At 43.8% G+C, this 22,672-nt stretch overlaps 1 protein-coding gene across 4 annotated transcripts in view; it reads right to left on the bottom strand.

The window, feature by feature from the left end:
• Window positions 1–6,937: 6,937 nt before the first annotated feature.
• The window catches only part of LOC136588108 (gastrula zinc finger protein XlCGF48.2-like), a 30,934-nt gene continuing 15,199 nt past the window's right edge, over window positions 6,938–22,672 (bottom strand). For 3 of the 4 annotated variants that reach the window (XM_066587074.1, XM_066587075.1, XM_066587076.1), the window contains 2 exons: window positions 16,368–16,488; window positions 8,482–15,551 (listed from right to left, as the gene is read on the bottom strand). In XM_066587074.1, the coding sequence (XP_066443171.1) occupies window positions 14,455–15,551; window positions 16,368–16,488 (1,218 nt within the window). In that variant the 3' untranslated portion in view covers window positions 8,482–14,454. Of the gene's footprint in view, window positions 7,306–8,481; window positions 15,552–16,367; window positions 16,489–22,672 lie in introns of those variants that run through there. The other variant, XR_010787537.1, reaches the window with a different exon arrangement.

The raw sequence follows: 22,672 nt of genomic DNA, 5'->3' as shown, positions 1-22,672 counted from the left end.
GTGAGCTCTTTATATTAATTTAGGGATTTTATGGTGCCTTAAATGGGGATCATTTTAGAACAGTTGATTGCAAAGACCTGTCTAATCTTCTGGCCTTACATTCTGAAATACTGGCCAGGGCTTGAGGTTTTCCTTCATTCACTTCTGCAGGAAAATCACACACCTCATGCACTTCTAACTCAATATACTACTTTCCACACAGGACTTCTTAGGCTAAACATTCAAAATGAATTCCACGGCTCTTGGCCCAGGTCGGTGAAAGAGAGTAAGAAAAAAGAAAGAGAAAAAACAAAATTGAGAGGCATTAGGCGAGTACTTCTGTTGGCAATGCGGTTCCCCAATCCTTTTATCGAACTGAGTGGGAGCGTTGCTGATGGGGTGAAGGAGAATTCCACGTAGCTTCCCAGTTGTCAGGAAGCTATTGCTCTATCGTTAGGTTGTCTTAGACTGCAGCAACAGGTCCCTGCTCTGGTTACAAAACCTAAGAGTAAGGGACCCGTCGGGGGGGGTTTGAATAGGTGTTCCTGCTCTGGTCTGGTTACAAAACCTAGGAGTCAGGGAACTGTCAAACGTCTGGACAGGTATCGCTACTTCGGTAAAGTCTGGTAAAAGGCTTTGGGAGAAAGGGAACTGCCAGACCGGATACCGAGGGGCAGTAAGACTAAAACCAGCCGTACTGGTGCTCTGTCTATTTGTCTGTCTAGTTGTGTGGGTACACCCATGTCTTGCCCAAATTGCCAAAAAGGATTGTTATTGACGATAAGTACACTTGGATGGGAGATCTGTAGTCAGAATAATCCCTACCCCCCCCCCCCCCCCCCCACCGGTGTGGTTATGGTCCACTGCTTGAGAGTGGCAATCCACAAATATTTGTTTATCGTTTAAACGTCCACGAGTGGATTCCTCTGAGAGTAGATTAATAAACTGTGTAGCGACAGAAATGCTAGAGACTCTAGGGCGGGACATACTGTGTCTGGCGTCTGAGGAGACTTCTATAATCCTGAATCTGGCTGCCATGATTGAGATTGAAAGGCAACAAATACTCTACCGAGGCCAATTCTTACACCCTCCAGAAAAAGTGTGGAAGGGGTGGAGAGTCAAGTTATCATTGATTAATCAAGCAATCTTTCTATGTGCTCAAAACATCCTACCTGTCCTTTATATAAAGTTAGTGTGCTTGTCTGTTGTGTAGAGCTAATCCTGCTGAGTTGTTTATATAGAAATAGTCTGTTTGTCTATTATGTAGAATTAGCATCAGTCCTGCTCAACTGTAAGAAGGGATTGTCGGCAGTGACAAACGCATTGGCTGGGTTATAGCCAAGATTAATGCACCATACACAGCGGCGCGGACTGCTAAACTGTGAGTTGTTGAACGTTGAAAGTATAGGCTTGTGCCCGTAAGTGAATGTATAAAAAGGGTTAACTGAATTTGTTTAGTGAGGGGGGAAAAAAAAAAAAAAAAGGCTGCTTACTTCATTTAAAAAGAGGAAGTGCTGTAACACTGAATAGAAGCGAAAGCAAATTCATGTGCCATGACAAATAACTACTGTTCGTATGTCTTATGTAATCTAATCTTTGTTATACATCCGTCATACAAATGTAAAAAGTTATATGCCACTCACATCCTGTGGGGGCTCTTAAGAATACAAGGGTTACAAACTGTAACAAACTGCATAGCCCACCATGCCCACAAGAAAATACATCTATGTTTGCCAAGTCCCCAATTCAATTGTAACCACATACAATGTTAGGTGGTCACAGCTGTGAAAAGTTACAACATAGTAGTATGCATTAGACGTTAGAATTTCCCTGAGTGTCAGCCAGAGGGAGAGAAGGCGGGCTGGAATGGCGTAGATATCAACACATGCCAAAGACACCAGCGTTCAATATAACAGTTCAGTAAATAGGGAGATAGAATAATATCTCAGTCACTCAGCAACCTGGGACAAAACTGTTGTAAAGTAAAATTAGCCACATTCTACCTTATAATCCTGTTTATCTGTCCCCTTCCATTCTGTGTTAGAGAAGACTATCACGGGAGGGAGAGATTCTAAAAAGAGGAAGTTACTGGCCCTGTAGTCCCAGCACCAGTAAAGTACATTCGCAGACAATATAAAATAAATAAATAAATAAATTACAGGGAGTAAGAGGTAGATCTAGGTTAAGCAGAAAAACCGAGGTTGCTGCAGAGAAGCCGAAGAATGGGAAACAAGCAGGTAACGATGAGGCCTGGTATCCACAGGAGAAACGGGACAGATTGACCCGTAATTTGTAAGATGTAAATTGTGTGATGCATAAGACTTTATTTGGTTGTGATGTGTATCCGAGGACTGCCAACGTTGAATGAGAAAATAAGGAAGTAGGTATACAGCCACACTCAGAGGGGTGGAGCTAGATGATGCAAGTATATGTAATGGGACATCCCTTGTATAAGGGAAAAAATGTTTTTTGTTTTTTTTTTCTCCTGTCTCAAACTCAGCTTTCCACGGTTCCTGACACCCACAAGACAGCCATAGGGAAATTGAATATACCCACAATGATAATATATACGAGACCCAGATACCCACCCCTGGGTCAAACAGTATGGTACCAGAAGTGGGGTATCCCCCTAGTTTAAAGAAAGAAAAAAAAAGGGGGGGGGGTGAAGGGTCAGCCACGCATGTTAGGTGCTGTGTGCTGATGCTTTGGAAAAACTGCCGACCGGCCACAATTTCACTGTTAATTTCCCTTGCAGAAGCTGTAAGGCCTGGAGGCCTCCAAGACTAACCAAGTTCTGCAAGAAAGGTTGTTCTTCTGGCCAGGCCATACCTGTACATACATCCGTTGCCAAATTCCGCACCTTTCTGGGCCTTGTTTCATACTGCCGCCCATACGACAGTATTGACACAAAAGCACGGAGGACAACCACGGCCATGAGGTTAGATCCAGTGACTCGAGGAGCTCCCTCATGTGTTTGTGCGGTGGCAGCAGTACAGGCAATGGCTGACAAATCTTCTAAGTTGGTATTGGACTATCCCCTAGTGGTCCACACCCCAAATGACATCCAGAACATACTCATGCAAGTGCAACCCAAGCACTTATCCCTGGCCTATTAGATCCGGCTACAATGTGCTCTTTCTATGCCTCCCCCAATATTTCTTTCCGATGTTGTACTAGCTTGAACCCGGCTACTCTTCTTTTAATCAGGTATTCCGGTTCAAACGGGGGAGGGGAGGCATAGGTGATCTGAGTATGGCAGATCAGCTATTTTTGAAAAAATTTTTAACATTCTTTGCAACAAGATTCTGACGAAAACTTATTAGAATCCACTGTTAATGATGCATATTTTGAGTTTTCTTTTGTAGATGGTACCAGGGTGAGGATTGATGACTCCGAACCAGATATGCAGAGGTCACACAACAAGATGTCCTAAACGCAGAAGCTCTGCCTCCGCATGTCTCAGTGCAAGAAGCGGAACCGAAGGCCCTCACTGAGGCGTGTGGAGTGGTAGAAGGTAAGACGGCAACTCTTTACATTGACTCCTGGAATGCATTTGGCATAGCTCATGATTACGGCCCAATATGGAAGGCCAGACAGCTTGTTATCTCAGTAGGACAGCCAATTAAGAATGGTGCAGCGGTGCAGAGTCTCATGGAAACCCTACTACTACTACCTGGCAATGGAGAGCTCACACCGATTTCTACAATGGAGAAGCGAGAGACGACACCCTCGCCAACAGCACAGCAAAGGCAGCGGCCCTCAAGCCGTGGAAGAAAGAAGAAAAGATACTGACAGCATGAGTCAGTGATAAAAACGTTGGACATTGATACAAACTTTGGACAGTGATAAAAACTTTGGACATTGATATGTCAAGGACTTTACAGTTACAAGCCAATGTGGAAGGAAAGCAAAATGGGCTAAAGACGGGAGCAACAGAACAGGACGGCGTATGGCGAACAATCAGCAGAACTTGCCTACAGAGGTCCCTGTCCCCCATGATGGCCCAACTGGTACACAATCAAAAGCAGCAATGACGTCGACACTGAACAAGAATGGGTGACACCTAGGTTCGCTGTAGCTGCTGCATCATTTGTCCAGTTAGCATGATCTTTGCCATGTGCGAGTCAGGACAGAAGTAAGGTGGCCATATAACACTTGCCTTGACCACTCTACCCATTTCAGAGATTGCCAATTTGACCACATTCAGCTCACACCTGTTGGGGAGTATGAATATGTGCTTGTTGTTGCTCGAGTCTTTTTCAGGTTGGAGGCCCACCCTGATACTAAGGTAAATGAGCAGGTAACCACACAGAAGCTCATGAATGAGGTAATCTACAGATACAGGGTCCCGGAAATGAATAAGGTAAACAAAGGTACACACTTCATAGGTGAAATAATGTGACATCATGTCTGGAAGGTAATTGGACAGGGGAGTGTGCCTTAGTAAAGCCCTTGTGCTCCTCCACATCCTGTCAGACAGCATTGAGGATAATGAGGTTACCCCCAATAGTTACTTTATCTCGATCCAACTCTGCTGTGTTCTGTAGTTATCCTGTCATGTTGGTCTATCCTTGTTTTCTGCATAGGTACGGCGGTTCCTTCCAGTCTTGTCACTAGGTAGTGTAGGGTCAGTGTAGGCGGCCTGGACATGTCCACCATCCGGGCTATCTCCAGAAGGGACATTGGTGTGGGTGAAGATCAGGGAGTCCCACGCCATGCGTACCTGTGCACACTACTAACATTGTAACAGCACACTAGAGTGAGAAGAGAGGCTCCTGGTGGTAGTTTTGACCTACACGTGTACATTGACGTCATAGGACAGCCAAGGGGGGTACCTGACGAGTTTTCAAAACTTAGAGACCAAGTTAAAACTAGATTCGAGTCCATTTTCCTGATCATTATGGCAAATAAAACGTTGACTGGATTAATTATGTTTATTATAATTAGCGGCAATTTATAAATTATACTAGAGATGCTTTATAGGGACTAGTCGACCAATAGGACCTACCTCGACTATGACTTTTCAAAAATAGAATGGCACTAGGTACGATTTTAGCCTACATTCCAGACAACACGTGACCCGCAGGTAAAGACGCAGTTGCCATTAAGAAGCTGACCGCACTAACTAAAAAGAGCTAACTTTAATCTGTTTCCTCAGTTAGGTACATACCTAACAGCAGAATAGAAAAAATAAGTTTTAAAACATTGTGTATTTAGAACACTGTGATAGGTTTTCGCTAAGATTTTGCTTTATTTTATCTGCAGTGCACTCTGCATATGTCCACGCAACATACTGGTGTTACAACGCCCCTGGTCCTGTTACCTTGCCGCCTCTGGAAAAGGGAAGTGGGAATAATCACCTTGTAGCTCTTTCCTTCCAGACTGATATACATGATCATGCACTTACTAATGAGACAAAAGGTTCAGTCATTAGATAGTCCCAATTTTGCACTCTTGTTGATGAATCGAGGTAGCGTCAAGAAGGCGGGTTCTACACCAGTTATGCAGTGTTTACCTGAAATAGTAAAAGCCACACCTCTCCTAACCTAATAACTCGAGATCCCAGGTGGTAGCCTAGACCTCCACATGTCCATGAACCCACACCTAGGTATCAGAGCCTAAACGACAGTTGTGAAAGACCACCACTCTACTGAGTTTTCAGGACATTCTACACTAGAGTTTATCCTGATAAAGAAGTTATTAATTATATTTGTCACCTTTATAGTCATCCTAATTTCTGTTTGTTGCATACAGTGTATTCCGACCCTGATGACTACCTGGTACCTGTCTCACTATGATGTCTAACAAAAAGCCCACTGTCAGCGCAAACGTGGTCATCACGGATCCAGAATATGATGATGTCGAACCGTCCTATACCCCCATGGCAGTGATAGCCCCAGTCGTCTACAACACAATGCAAGTCTAGGGTCAGCGGTGGGGGATTAGGGTGGGACGGAGCAGGGCGAGTTTAGTGAAACAGATAGTTTCAAGGGGCGTCTGTAGTGGAAACCCAATATATCTATATTCTGTACTGTGGGCCTTTGGTAATGGACAATGAACCTGTTTTTATTCTGTATACTAAATGCCAGTACTTTTCCATTACTGATACAAATATAGATATGCCTTCTTTCATGTATCCAATGTATCTACTTCCTCTAATGAAACTTCTCTTAAAACGCTGACAAGATAATATATAGTATAGACACGCTATATTTTTCCATCTGTTTTGCAACTTTAGAAGACAGTATAACTCAGACATAGATAACCGCAGTCTGAAACAGCTACCGCAATAATTACCCAAGCAATTTTACTGGAAACGTATGCAAATATCATGGGAGGTTTGTGCAATTTATAGTTCATGATGTAACATCCAATCATATCGAAGGAACCACACGTGGGTCCAAGACAACCCACTCATTTCATCCACCACCTGATGGCCAATCACAGATGACCGGAGGATGGAAGAATTGCAAGATGCTTGTCCAATAATTAAACAATACGTTGTATCTATGTAATCTTTGACCTGCCCAGATATGTTAAACTCTTTTAAAAGAGGCTGCGCGCCCAACATTAAAGTAGAATTGAGGAAGCTATACATGCTGAACCTGTGTCAGTGTGAAAACTTCTTATGCGCATTATCAATTCAGAATTAATATGGAAGGGTGTAAACATTCCTAATTGAATAAGTTGTTGGGCACAAAGTAAATCCACGACACAAGCATTAACTAAATTCACCTACTTTCTCAAAACCCCTGTAGTCAAGCCCAATTACAGCTGCAATCAAGACTATTCACACACCTCCCACCACCCCATTGCAAACTAGGTTGATTTGTCAAATTTACAAACTTTATGCTGCTGCAAAAAAGTATAAATAGCGCAACACAACTAATATAACAAGCAAAAAAGAAAAGTAGATTCAGCGCTCGCAGGATCCAGAGCACAGAGTAGGAAAATCCCCACAATGGGTTAATATGCAGTCACTTTTATTGCAACGCGTTTCGGCACAAAGCCTTTTTCAAGCAATAACAATTAGACCTACACACATATATATACGCCATATACAATAAGTGCTCTTACCTCGCTAGACGCCAAACATCATGTGCGTTCCAGCGGGAGGAGCATATCCAATGACGTCATGACGGGTGTCATGTGATGCTTTGGAGCGTATCATGCGTTTCAATAGTAAATAATAAGGAACGTAAATCTGCGTTCCATTTTTACTTCTATGTAACTCGATCCATTCATAAATAAATGACATTCCGAAACACATTGTTAACAAGGGGGGAAAAAACACCAATCGGCTGTCAGGTGCTCCAAATCAGCAACCTAATAGGATAAAAACAATCATCAAATAAATAGCACACAACACACATTTATATAAAAAGAATTCCTATTACTTATTACATGTTCTCAAGTTGCTCATTAAGACCCTGCGGGACTAATGTCTGCAAACGGAAAATCCAAAACATTTCTTTATTTTGTAACGCTTCTATTGATTCTATAGGGACCTGTTCTATAGGCGTTATCGGTAGAGAACTACTATCCCCACCGTGAGATTCCAGAGAATGACGTGGAATACTACGGTTTGTTACTTTTAGTTCTCTCCATAGATTGTCTTTGCTCGGACATTCCAATAGATCCGCCACATTTTTACGCTCAGAGTATATTCTCTCGTTGCCTGAATGTCTTCCTTCTATCTCATGGGTGATGTCAGCTGCGTTGGCCGCTCGTTTCCCCACATTTAACCCCTTGAGTGGCACGCCCGGAAAATTTTCGGGGACGAGCTCCACTGCTCATAGCAACATAGCCCGGAAGATTTCTGGGCTATGTATCACTATGGGAGCTGCAGAGCACAATGCCACAAGCTGTGACATTGTGCTCTGCCTGCACAGACCCACACAGAGCAGTGCAAGGGCTTTGAAAAACCAGCAGAAGATATTGCCGACATGTCGGCAATGTCCTGCTTTGTTTACAAGTTGCCATAGAGACCATCGGCTTGTCAGAAGCAAGCCGATGGTCTCTGTGGCAGGGAGAGCTGGTTGTTAGCTGTCAGAGGACAGCTAGGTACCAGCTCTTACAGCAGAGATCAGAGAAAACCTCCGATCTCTGCTGTGTTAACCCTTTACATGCTGCAGTCTATGTGACTGCAGCATGTAAAGGGCTGTCAGTGCAGCATGTAAAGGGCTGTCACCATCGGACCCCCGGAATGTGATCAGGGGTCCTGATGGGTCCCTGTGGAAGTCTCCTAAAGGGACAAAAAAAAAAAAAGGAAAAAAAAAGGAAAAAAAAAAAAAGGAAAAAAATAAAAAAAACACTTGTCTCCCTTTACTTTGTAAAAAATCAAAAATACAATCACACATGTGGTATCCATGCGTCATAATGACCCAGAGAAGGAAGTTAATACATTATTTAACCCCTTAATGACATGGCCCCTTTTTTTCTTTTTTCCCCATTTCTTTTTTTCCTCCCCCCTGTTTAAAAAATCACAACTTGTCCCGCAAAAAACAAGCCCTCATATGGCCATGTCAATGGAAAAATGAAAAAGTTATGGCTCTTGAGACGCAACTGCAAAACTAGTTGAAATTCAATGATTAGACCATTTTAAAAAACCTGCCCTGGTGGGCACGACAGGGTGGTAGGAAACCCGCCACTCAAGGGGTTAAAAGAACCCACTTGTTCTTTACCAAATAAATGTTTATATTTATTAGTGGTATTTTTCTTTATCGGATTAGGGGCTAAAATATTTGTTAAAGTTTTATTTTTTTTAAATACCAATGTAGTTTTTCTAGAGTTTCATTCCAGTAGGGATCACTCCCAGCGTATTCCGATTCTTTTGTAAAACCTTCTCTCACTGATTCTGACTAGATTTAGGAATAAAGGTGACTTATTCTTTTCATCTTTCTCTCGCATTATATCCTCTTATCGAGGGACACTAGAGGGTTCTGTTTACTATTATTAACCCCTTACCTTTACGTTTTCATCAGTTCTTTTTAACGCATAAGCTTTTGGGGCTACTTTTTCTGTTTAAAACGTTTTTTTCCACTTTAGCTCGTGCCTCAAAGTCTTCCTCTTGTGTACAGTTACGTCCAATTCTTTTTATTTGGCCGTACGGTAGATTTTTCTTCCAAAAATTAGCATGACAACTCGTAAAATCTAAAAAACTATTCATGGCCACCTTTTTAAAATGTGTTTTACTTTGAATAACATTGTCTATAATAAATAGTTCAAGATCTAAAAAACAATACTTTTAGCATCTGTGGTGGATTTGATGTCGGCTGGCTCTCCGGTGATGGCTGGATGGTGGATCTGGATTGTGACCTGAGTTTTTGATTCTATGGATACGAGGTTCCAGTGGGTCCCCTCAGATAGGATGGATCCCACTGAGCACCAGGTGAGTCCCCAACTTTATCCTTAAAGCATTTTTACGGGGCGCAGTTTTTCCAAATTTAACACTAAATGCCACTTGTAATGAGTACTGCAACCTCAGAATAGCAATAGTGGCCACACTGCCTGGACATGCCAGAAAGAGGAAGCTGGCACCAAAGCATGGCAGTAGCTCCGTGATGCTCTGGAAGCCTGCAGCGTGTGGAGGGCAGATGAATTCAAACAGGTATCAGGAAATCCTAGAAGACATCATGCCTACTGCGAGGAAGCTGAAGCTTGGGCGTCTTAGGACCGTCCAACAGGACAACAAACATACCATAAAGTCCACCAAGGCTGGGTTTCAAAAGTCCTGGAAGATTTTGGAGTGGGTAATACAGTCTGACTTGAACCTCATAGAAAATCTTTGATGGTGTTTCAAGAAGGCGGTTGCAGACAGAAACCCAAGAATATGAGTGAACTGGAGGCTATTGCTCAAGAGGAACGAGATAAGATTCCCCAGGAACGCTGCCAGAAGCTGCCATCATGTTTGCAGCAGGTCACAACAGGGAAAGGGTCTCTACTAAGTACTGAATGTGCTTGTTATGAAGGGGGAATCATTCGGAGACCGACTGTCATTAAAAGTGGCGTTTTGTGTAGAATTTGGAAAAACGCTTGTTATGAGTTGTGTTGAGCTATTTAAATTGCGCTTTAGCAGCTGAAAGTTTATTAACTTGGCCCAAATTGCAGTGAGGGTTGAATTATTTATATTGGAACGGCACATAGTTTAAGGCCGCCTGCACCCAAATGGGTGGGATTCCGCATTCATGAGCCCACAGTGAAATCCAGCCCTGTGCCCAGCTGGCGTCCGCGCCCGTCTTCTTTCTTCATAATCTGTACTGCCGATGGTTGCGGTGAGACGCTGTTTGACATGCGCAATACAAATTTTTTTTTTTAAAAAGTCAATTTTGGACAGGGCACGGGTCGGAAGATTTTGATTGACTTTAATGGATGCTGGCCGGACACCGCACAAAAATAGGGCATGCAGTGATTTTTCCTCCGCAAGCGGAAATTGCAATTTGTTTACACGAGTGTGCAGGAAGAATTCATTTTCCATAGTACACTATGAACGGTATTCGCTGCAAAACCGCGGTGCGAACGCTGACTATGGATTCGGCAATGCAAATCTGTTTGTGTGCAAGCGGCCCAATACTCATCCAGTGTCATCCAAAGTACTAAAGATGTACTAACTTTATCAAACTCCTCAGTGCAGAAGACTGTTTGTCAAGGAACTTAGCAAACTAAGCTACAATGCTTTTGGTCGGAGTTCAGCTTTAATAACACATTCGGTCATTGACAAGAGTATATACAGGGTCATGTGAATATGGCATAGGGATAGACGCATTAATGTAATGTCTGTTACTGCAATACAATACATGTGGCTCTCAAGAACATTTGACAAACCTTTACAGAAGAACCAGATATATTACTTGTATTACTAGGGATTTTGGGTGGAATAAGCTTGCTTTCAACATTAGAACAAAGGATATTTTTCCTCGGAGACATTTCTTGTAGGTCAAACATGTAGAGCTGTGAGAAAAAGTAAGTAAACCTCTTTGAATTCTATGGTTATGCATCTGCTCCTTGGAAGGTCTTAGAAGTAAGCAAATACAACCCCAGATGAACAGCACAAGAAAAGTTAGTCATTTAACAAAAAATAGGCCAAAATGCAAAAGCAGTCTGTGAAAAATTAAGTAGACCCTTACTACTTCCATAGGAATTAGGAATGTAAGTAGCAACAGGCGCTGCTAATGAAATGCCCTTCATTAATCGATCAGAAGCAAGTATGACTATAAGTACGTCTTGGCAGTTTGCTGGTCTGTAGCATTCAGGCATGTGCCAACACAATGTCAAGGAGAAAAGACATCAGTAGTGATCTTAGAGAAGCAATTGGCGCTGCCCATCAATTTGGGGAGGGTCTGAAGGTCATTTCCAGACAATTTAGAGCCCATATTCTACAGTGAGAAAGATTATTCACAACTGGAAACCATTAGAGATGAGCCAGCACCCAAATGCTCGGGTCCTCGTTATTCGAGTCGCGCTTTTCGTAAAATTCGAGAGCTCTACTCGAGTAACAACCCCATTGACTACAATGGGAGACTCGAGCATTTTTGTATGTGGGCCGCCAGGTGCCGGTCTCTCTCTCTCCCTGCCAGCCAGCAAATTTGCTGTTAGTAAGTATACACACAAGTCACAGCAGCACCACGTAATAAGAGGTACTCTCCAAGATACGTACTTGTCTTGCAAGCCCCAATCCGGACCCGGACACCTGGGATCCGCTATTCCAAATTCCAAACGTACAAGACAGAATCAGTAAGCATAAGAGCACGATTAGGACACGCAAATTAGATGTCCCTGTGGCGAAACATTTTTGCGATGCTAATCACTCTATTAGTCAGTTGAGGTATCGCATTATCGACCATATACCACGTAACATCAGGGGAGGCGATAGAGAAGAGAAACTTAGGCGGTTGGAGTTGCAGTGGATTTTCGAACTAAATACACTTCAACCCAACGGCCTAAATATTGAATATGATGGTATGCCTTTTCTTTGACTATAGTCTGCATATATTGACAATAATCGATTGTCATCTCCGCCCTTTTTCTTTGTCATGTTGTATATCTTGATATGAATTTTTACTCATTGGTTTTATTTTTTTTGCAGGTGCGATCTTGGGGGTACACCTAGCCATGATCCGGTTTCTTTTCCCTGTAGTCCGATCAGTGTTGTTTTTTTTCCTGTAGCCTGATCTGTGTTTTTCATGCGTTTCTTTTCTCTTTTCTTATGATTAAGAAATTTTTTTCAATAAAGTATATTTGAGAGCATATTTTTCTTGTAAAATCTTTTTCTTGGTATATTCTAATATTTTTGGTGTATACACAGACGCATATTTGAATCGGTACTATATTGCATGAATGTGGGGCTCCTAAATTTGGGAGTGTCAGCTGCATTGAACTTCAGTTATAGACTAGCATACAGTGTGTGTGTGTGTGTGTATATATATATATAATGTGTGTGTATATATATGTGTATATAATATATATATAGCAAAGCAATATGATATTGGTCTGATGTGGCCAGATCTTTATAATAGATCTAGTCTATCTTCCTGCATGACAGCTATATGGTAGTTATGAGCCCTTAGAGGTTGCCAGGCAGTGATGGACGCTAGATGATCATGTGACTTTGCCATGGATAACTATATATCTTGTGACCTGTATGCCAATGAAGTGGGCGTGTCGATGACGCACATGACGAGGCCGGTTTTTGGTTTCTTTTAACTGGCCTTAAGTTGATCACATATATGTGCTAAATGTTAGGAGACATCCTTCCCTGCAATATGGACATAGTCACTATGAAGTATGCTTGATAGAGTGATTCACTTCAGTGGGAGGCTGGGTGTCTGCTGGTGACGTCTATGATGATGGCCTGTGCCTCCTTCTGATTGGTTGTGTCCGTGCTGCACCTGTGCAGTAGGGTTTTGAGACTACTTGCCCTTAGTGACTGTATGGGCATAGGCTTTCCAGACATGCGCAGTGTATCTACTAGGACGCTATCATTACAGGCGGAACGCATGGCTGGTGGTTCCTCCAGACGCACACATGTGAGTATGATTATGTTTTAATGATGGTATATATATATATATATATATATATATGTTCAGTTGCTGGTATGATAGCTTGACAAAGGCCATAGTGATCTTGGCCGAAACGTCGCTGTAGAATGCCAGTCTTTTACCAATAAAGATTGGGAGGTTATTTTAACCCGACTCTGTATGCTTTCTGGATGAAGGATCCTATTTACTTGCTGCCTCTCCTGGTGGATGTAGCAAATTTGCTGTTGACGCGCGTGCTACATCGCAGTGGGGAGGGGCCAAAACTGGCACGTCACAGCGGGGAGGGGCAAACAACTGGGGCAGGGTTGAACACTGCGTGATGCTCGTTCAAGTAGCGAGCTCCATCGAGTATGCTAATACTCGAACGAGCATCAACCTCAAAAGAGTACGTTCGCTCAACTCTAGAAACCATGTAAGACCATTGCCAATCTTCCCAGGAGTTGATGTTGCAGCAAATTCACCCTACAGTCAGACCATGCAACGCTCAGAGAAAATGCAAAAAGCCCAAGAACTACATATCAAAGACCCTAAAGGCCTCAGTATGTTAAGCTCATGACAGTACAATTAGAAAGACCGGACAAGTACGGCTTGTTTGGAAGGGCTGCCAGGAGAAAGCTGCCTCTTTCTAAAAAACAACATGGCAGCACGGCTCAAGTTTGCAAAATAGCTTTTGAACAAACCACAAGACTTCTGGAACAATGTCCTTGGGACAGACGAGACCAAATTGGAGAGTTTAGCCATAGTGCCCAGTGTCACATTTGGCAAAACTTAAAGCACATCAGCACAAATGCCTCATACTGGCAACCACAATGTGAAGGGGCGATTTCACCTTATTTTGCTGCCACAAAACCTGGACCCCTTACAGTCATTCAGCCGGACCATGAACTTCTCTGTATAACCAAGTATTCTAGAGTCGGACGTGAGGCAATACAAAAGCTAAAGATTGGTCCAAACTGGGTCATGCAACAGTGTAATAATCCCAAGCACACCAGCAAATCTACATCAGAATGGCTGAAAGAGAAAAGAATCAAGGTGTCGCAATGGCCCAGACCTCAACCCAACTGAGATCCTATGGCGGGAGACCAAGAGAGCTGTGCCTAAACCAATGTCCACAAACCGCAATGAGCTGAAGCACCGCTGCAAGGAGGAGTGGACCAAAGTTCCTGAGACTGATAAAGCCATAAAGAAAAGGCTTACTTCACATTATTGCAGCTAAAGGTGGTTCTACAAGCTATTCATGCATTACATTTTTCACACATTGCTTCTGCATTTGGACCTATTTTTTGTTGCACTAATGACACGGTGTGACTTGTCATCTGCTGCTGTTGCATTTACCTAATTTTAAGACCCCTAAAGGATCAGATTTTTTTTGTGTCCCAATATGTAAAAGCGTAGAATTCAAAGAGGGTGTACTTACGTTTTTCCCATGACGGTATATTTATATAACACTGACTGTGTTCAGTGGAGAAATACTGTTTCCTTCCGAGTGAGCATTCTGATGTTTCAGTAATTCAGAGCTGGTGAAAAAACATGTGGAACATTCTGGGCAGGAATACACTTTATCAATGGTGTGAGTCTTCTGGTGACTCTGCAGGTTGGAATGACGCCGGAAACACTTGCCACACTCCGAACAGCAGTGAGGCCTTTCACCAGTGTGGATTTTATTGTGGTCAATAAGATTTGATATTCTTGAAAACCGTCTTCCGCATTCTAAGCAAGGGTATGGTTTTTCCCCGGTGTGGATTCTCTGATGTTTAACCAGTTCAGACTTGCTGATAAAACACTTTCCACACTGGGAACAAGAGAAGGGCCGCTGTCCGCTGTGGATGCGTTGATGACTTAGAAGATTGGAATTCAACTTAAAGCTTTTGCCACATTCAGGGCATGAATACGGTCTTTCTTCCATGTGAATCTTCTGATGGCGAAGGAGATGCGACTTGTACGGAAAATTCTTTCCACATTCTACGCATATGAAACACATGGGATCTTTCTTTTTAAGTTTGCTGTCACTTTTTGTATAAATCCACGATGGTAATGGATGGTCCATGAGATTCTCTTCATCTCCTGAGACTGGTTCCTCCTTAACATGAGAAAATGCAGATTTACCGTTGTGATCTAAAGGTGCGTAAACATCGGCGAATCGTTTGGGATCTGTGCAGATTTCAGAGTCCTTGAGATTTTGTGCTTCATCCGACGTGGATTCTTCTTTAGCATGAGTATACGTGTACGGTGAATGTTCGCTGTGGTGGTCGCCTTCAGCGATACTCTTTGTGCCACATGAGGCTGAACCCTCCTGCACACAAGGATGCGAGTACTGAGTATATGCTGTATGTGTGGATATCAAGGTCTTGGAGGGATATTGTTCTTCACATAGAGCAGAAGTCTCCATAGTGTTCTCAGGACTGTCAATATCTTGGAGATCTGATGAGCACTTCACTGTCCCTGTGGTTATAGCAATAGTGTGGTCAGCCATACTATCGTGCAAAGAAACGGGGGAAGGAGACCCTCTGGATATTTCTGTATCACCAGTGAAATCTGTTGGGGGAGAAGGACATTGTGGAAAGAAGTTAGAATCCCTTCTTAGCAGTATAATCCCATTTTCAGTATAGTCTTGCATAATGCCTGTAAGGATTGCAGATGTCAAAGTATTTCCAGAAATCACTCATTACTTATCACTTCTCTGACCAACAAGAAGGCCTGGTAGACGAGATACAACCAAGCCTCAGCCCCGGCCTCCAAGAAAGGTACAATTTGGCTGGACTCACACGATCAGGTTGGATTCTGCATGTGCGAGGCCCGCAGCGGATTCTGTCTGAGAGCCCGGTCGGTGACCTTGTATGCGGCACTAACCTGTATTACAGACTGAGGAGGCTCACCATCGGCCATGCGCAATACAGGCTTTTTTTGTTTGCATTTCTCGTGCCGTCGCTTAGCAATGACGCGGGTACCTGCAGCCCATACGCAATGTTAATTCCAGATGGGCTGTGGGTCGGACGCCTTCATTGACATTAAAATAAAGCATACTTCAATTTCTCCTTCCACTTGTGGAATACCCGATTTGTATCCGCAAGTGGAAGGGGAAAAAAAAAAAAAAGCTAAAAAAAAAAAAAGCAGAAATACACCCTTTTTTTTTTTATTTATTTTTTTTTTACTGTGGATCGTCTGCCGATTGTGGAATCCGCAATTCGAATCTGGTTGTGTGAGGCATTATGGAGATCACAAGAACTTTATCCAAAGCGAAGATTTACGTTTCTCATTTAAGTTCTATTTCAAGAAAGTCCAGTATAAAAACGTTGTGGATTTGTCTGCTTTGAAGAAGATTCCACATCCTGGATATAAAGGTCCTCTTACCTGGTAAAGTGCGGCTGTGGCGAGTCTCCGTCCTGTTAAGATTGGTGCATCTTCCCGAATGTCCCCCGTCCTCCACTGAAGAGTCACCATGTTCATCTTCATCTTTATACTTTGCGGAGACCTGCAAATAAAGACGTTTTGTCAGCGGCACTCCAAATGTGACCACACCGTGGGGGGCAGTAATCAGCAGCGGTGCATGCTCCTGTGAATGGCCTCAGACCCCTCAGCCACCAACATCCAGTCCAATCATGTAGATAGGCACTCAGGAACTCCAGAGTGTTGTAAATACAAAGGTTGCAGACTTCATTGACTCCATAGAATACGTGTCTTAGCCTCCGTTGTGGTTTCCCCGATGTGTATGAGCCCATATGGGCATACAATCATATACATTACGTTGGAGGAAGTGGATTTGCCGTGACGCCAGTGAACTATCCTGGTTCCATGTACTGGTCTGATGATGCACCTGCCATGGGAAGGGTAAAACCATGACGGGAGGTGTTGTATTGTGATTGGCGTGTGTATTTATATCTGGCGCTAGGCACATGCATGTACGCTTGACAAAGACCGCTCTTTCGGTCAAAATGTTGCATGTATTTTATGGAGTTAAAAACCCTACAACCTTTTTATTTACAAGAATCTGTGGTGGAGTTCCTGAGCGCTGCACCCATCTACATGATTGGACTTGGCGGAGACCTGACAACGGTACAATCAGTTCCTGTCTGTGGTTAGCAGTGTTCTCTCGGCGGTAATACTTGCACTACTTTACCCCTTTTCAATCATTCGGAAACAACGAGAAGAGTCGTCGGGCTCTAATATGAAGAAATATAAAAAGGGTTCCCCAGAGTAGTGTACCCAAGGGGTAGGACGACAGAACCTGGGGGCTCCTGAAGTTGTGCCGACATCAGGCATAGCAGTGGTACAAGTGTACTGGAGAACAGCGTCTCCTCCAGGCTACCTTGGTACTGTGTTACTCTGCTTACAATAGTCTCAATAAATATTCCAAGGAAATAGGGACACTTAGCGCCCATTTACACACACAGATCTTAAAAGATTGAAAAATCAGCAATCGTTTTGCATAAAGCACTAATAGACACTAATTGCTGTTAGTAGGTTTTTAGCTTCATTTGCATGCAACTGAGCTTCTGGGAGCTGTTAAAGAACTATGCCGGAGGTCTGAGCTCTGTAATTGGCTCCATTGTTCAGCTGCGGACTCCTAGTGGAGAATTCAGCACCATGGACAGCAGGCAGCATGCGGTCCAGCTTATAAGCTGTTCTGTTGATGGGGCTGAGAAGTGAAAGATGGGCACATTTGGACAACGATTATCGCTCAAAAGATGGCTTTTGAGCTAATTTTGAGTGATAATGGGCTAATAATGTCTAAATGGGCCTTTAGTTATATTATTTCTGAGGAAATTTGGGTGACAATAATGGTGGCCATGCAAGTCCCCTTGTGTTTGGCACCCAGCTTTGGACAAGTAATTAACCCAATTAAGGCCTTATTACATGGAACGAATTTCCAAATAAATCATCCAAACAAGCAAAAATGAAGGATTATCGCCCAATGTAAATGCAGACGATGATCAAATGATAAATAGTCGCTTTTCGTTCATTTTCTGCAGCATAAAAATCATTGTTGGCTCATTCACTAATCATTCAGTCTAAATACCGATCGTTCAGTTACTCTCACTTAAGCCTCCAGCCGGGTCGGATTCAGACTGTGAAATCTCAAAGCAGAATCACACCCAGTGACCCCCAGAGACCCATACACTCATCTGTCCGGATCCGCACACAAGTGTCTCGGCTGGCGAGCCCATGCGCAGTGCAGGGCACGACGCGTCACTGCTGGGATAGGACATGGATTCCCGTGATACTTCCACAGTGCTCACCGCGGAACGGACGGCTTCCTTTGACTGCAAGGGAAGCCATCCGAGATTTTCTGCACCAAATAGAACATGCTGCGATTCTCCCCCGCGAGCGGAAAATTACGGTTGAGTTCCGCTCGTGGGCAGGGAAGCATAGCGTGTCTATGAATGGACATTGCTGTGGATTGCACGGCAGGCATCTGGACGCACGTTCCGTAGCGAAAATACTTTCCCAGAAATAGATAAAACGCATCTCACTAAATATTTCCGATCGGAATCCACTGTAAGAGCTCCGGGAGCTACAGCTGCCTTGTTCTCTGTCTCCCAATCCCGTATCCTGGCTTTGTTCTTCTGTCAGTCATCCTCCATCTATTATCACTCATGCCCAGCCAGAGTTGTAAGGCCTGGGCTAGTTTGTTCATGTGTAATACTTTGGGCTTCATTTTGCTATTTGCACAGCATTGCCAAATTAGAGGAAAAAGACAAACTGCAAAAGTAGTATTTCGTGAATATTGATTAAAAAATAAACAAATACCCCTCTGTGATAGAAGCGTCCATTTAATGGTGGGTTTCACAAACAGCATTTTTCGACACTTTTGTCAAAAAATACCACAGCCAAATGTTATGAAAAAAACACTACAAAGCGATTTTACTTTTTGTGTGTTTTTTTCCTCACTTTTGGTGCTTTTTTGGGGTCCCTGGCTATTTTTTCCAAAACGCAGCATGCTGCAAGTGTAGCTTTTCCCATCTTCTATATAAAAAGAATCTCAAAAATGTGGCTGTTGAAGGTCATTAACCTTTTAAGGACATGCGCCCCCCCCCCCCCCACACCTTTTCCTTGCCCCTTTTAAAAAATCATAACTCTGCTGCACCTTACCTCTGACACGCTTTGAAACCTTGTGCATGTTGTCATCCCCTGTGGAGCACGGGATTTCATTAATATACAAACTGTTGATAACCCGCGGGACAGAGGACAACCGCCCCGACTTCACGGGACAGTGGGAGCGCGAGTTGGGGGTGAAGTGTAACAGTCTTGATTGGAAGAAGGCCATTAGCATGTGTCATAAGAGCACCAGGTTCGGTAGAATCCAGGAGCAGAACTTCAAAATCCTATCGCGCTGCTTTAGGACACCGTCGAGACTCCACCAGATGGACGCCCAGATCTCCCCAGTATGCTGGAGATGTCTGGTCAGCCCAGGGACAATGACCCACATATGGTGGGACTGCCCCCCCAGTCAGAGGGCTGTGGGAAAACGTAGAACTTCTTTACAACAACATGACCAGATCGATGGTGTCCTTGACAGCTAAGATGGCCCTCCTGCTCATGATACCAGGGTCCATGGCAAAGATCAAGTCAGATCTACTTTGATTGGTGATTCTAGCGGTCAGGATGTCTGTCCCTAGTCTATGGTGCTCCACGTCCCCCTCCCACAAGAACTTTGTGGATGGAAAAACTCAACATGCTCATGAGATATGAAGTAGAAGGGCCACGGGACGAGGGCGAGAGGACCAACTCATATGATCTCTGGAGACCATGGGTAGCCATGAGATCCTCAGACGCCTTCGAGAACTGGCTAAACACGGGCCGCCTCGACCCATAGCAGCCAGCGGATTAGAGAGAGCAAGACCTGCCCCCCCATCTCTCCCACGATCCCCCCTTCCCCTCAGTTAGGTTCGTTTTCCCCTTTTTGTTGGAAATAGAAATTTAACATACTCTGCCACAGTTAGAAAAGCATTGTGCAGAGATGGGGGTGTAGCTATGCTGCGACAGAATAATGCAGGCAGATCAATACTGTGCAATACCATTCTGCTTTAATTGAAAATGTTTAATAAAAACTGATTGAAACTAAAAAATCATAACTCTTATTTATCCATCGCCGTCGCTGTATGAGGGCTTGTTTTTCGCGGGATGAGTTGTATTTTAATGGAACTATTTCATATACCAAACAATGTACTACCATTTTAAAAAAAATTATAAGTGGAGTAAAATGAAAAAAAAACAAGCAAAATTCCGCCATCTTTCAGTGCGTTTTGTTTCTACGGCGCACAAACTGCAAAGAAAATGACCTGATACTTTACTCTATGGGTCAGTATGATGTGTACCAAACATATAGGTTGTTTTTTTTTGCTGTACTACTTGTATTTTTTCAAAGATTTTTTTTTAATTTTCTGCTGCCATCACTTTATTTTTCCATTGACCTAGTTGTGTGAGGGCTCATTTTTTGCGGGACGTCCTGTAGTTTCCGTTGGGACCATTCTGGAGTACATACGACTATTTGATCGTTTTCAAGTGCATTTTTTCTTGGGGACAGAGTGACCAAAATAGCACATTTATGGCGTTCTTGGTTTTCTTTTTTCTGATGACGTTCACCATGCGGGGTTAATAATGTGTTACTTTGATAGATCAGGCTTTTACGGACGCAGCGCTACCAAATATGTATTTTTCTTTTATTATTTAGATTCTTTTATTATAAATATGACAAAAAGGTTTTTGTTTTTTTTTAAACTTCTATCACTTTTTTTCCCTTCTAATAATTAGTAAAACTTACAACTTCCTATGCTTTGATCACTCCTGCAGTATAATGTAATGACACAGCATTACACCATACTGCGATCAGTGGACAGTCTATCAAGCCATCGTATTCTGCCATGACAGCCCTGTGGCCTTTCACAAGACCCCCTGCTGCCATGACACCTGCACTGCTCCCTACAATCTCATTGTGGGCTGCTTTATGGGAACCCCCAAAAATCGACCAGGGGATTTAAATTCCGCTGTCAGAATTGGCTGTGGCATTTAAAGGGTTAACAGCTCCGATGAGCCACGCTGCTTACCGGAACTGTTGCCGGCGGGTGTCCGCTGTAAGAAACAGTTGGCACCCACGTTGTATGGAGGTAGACCGCCCCGTAATCTCCCTTCATACATAACCCGACGCTGCAGGACGTAACTGTATGCCCTATAGCGTTAAGGGGTTAAAAAAAACCTCTAAACTGGATATAGCTTTAGGTTAATAATAATAATAATAAATAATAATCTTTATTTGTATGGCGCCAACTTATTCCGCTTTCAGGCATGGATAAATGCAAAACAATACAACAATTACAATGTGAGGTACATTGGGTTAGACACAAATGGGTTGAGGGTGGTACAGGAGGTGCAGGGGGTGGGGAACACAGGCAATAGGAAATTTCATGTACAGATCATTTATCAGAGGGCAAACAGGGTGGGGCACCATAGGGAGGGGCGAGGGACTTGGTCAGGAGATTTGGTATGCTTCCCTGAAGAGGTGCGTTTTTAAGGCACGTCTGAAATTTCGTGCATTGGGAATTGTCCGGATGCCTTGGGGTAGAGCGTTCCAGAGGATGGGTGCTGCTCTGGTGAAGTCCTGTAGGCGAGCATGTGAGGTTCGTATTACAGGGGTGTTTAGTCTGAGGGTGTTAGCTGATCGGAGTGAGCGGGCTGGGTGGTATACTGACAGTAGGGAGGCGATGTATGGTGGTGTACGGACAGGAGGGAGGCGATGTATGGTGGTGTACTGACAGGAGGGAGGCGATGTATGGTGGTGTACGGACAGGAGGGAGGCGATGTATGGTGGTGTACTGACAGGAGGGAGGCGATGTATGGTGGTGTACTGACAGGAGGGAGGCGATGTATGGTGGCGCAGCGCCATGCAGAGCTTTGTGAGTGAGGTAGAGGAGTTTACATTTAGTTCTGCAGTGGATGGGCGGCCAATGCAGCGACTGGCATAATGCAGAGGCGTCTGAATAACGACTGGATAGAAAAATGAGCCTAGCTGCTGCATTTAGTATGGATTGGAGTGGAGCGAGTCTAGTGCTGGGGAGGCCAATGAGTAGCGAGTTGCAGTAGTCAAGCCGGGAGTGGATGAGGGCGACCACGAGCGTCTTTAGCGTGTCCGTGGTGAGGAACGGACATATTTTAGCAATATTTCTGAGGTGCATGTGGCATGTTTGGATCAGAGATTGGATATGGGGGGCAAAGGAGAGGTCAGAGTCCAGTGTGACGCCAAGGCATCGGGCATGCCGTCGGGGGGTTATGATGGTGCCAGACACTGGAATGGAGATGTTGAGGGGAGGTCAGTTAGAAGGTGGAAAGACAAGGAGGTCAGTTTTAGAGAGGTTTAGTTTGAGAAAAAGGGAGGACATAGTGTTAGAGACAGCGGACAGACAGTCGGTGATATTTTGGAGGAATGGTCCAGAGATCTCACGAGAGGAGGTGTATAGTTGGGTGTTGTCAGCGTAGAGATGGTATTGGAGGCCAAATTTGTGGATAGTTTGTCCAATTGGGGCAGTATAGATAGAGAAGAGAAGGGGACCAAGGACCGAGCCCTGGGGGACCCCAACAGCAAGAGGAAGTGGAGCAGAGATAGAAACACTGAAAGAGCGGTCAGAGAGGTAGGAGGAGAACCAGGAGAGAGCAGTGTCCTT

Source organism: Eleutherodactylus coqui, chromosome 13 (assembly GCF_035609145.1).
Source record: "Eleutherodactylus coqui strain aEleCoq1 chromosome 13, aEleCoq1.hap1, whole genome shotgun sequence".
In the NCBI taxonomy this organism is placed as follows: Eukaryota; Metazoa; Chordata; class Amphibia; order Anura; family Eleutherodactylidae; genus Eleutherodactylus; species Eleutherodactylus coqui.
Note: the sequence above shows the minus strand (reverse complement) of the source record. Positions and strands in the feature narration are given on the sequence as shown.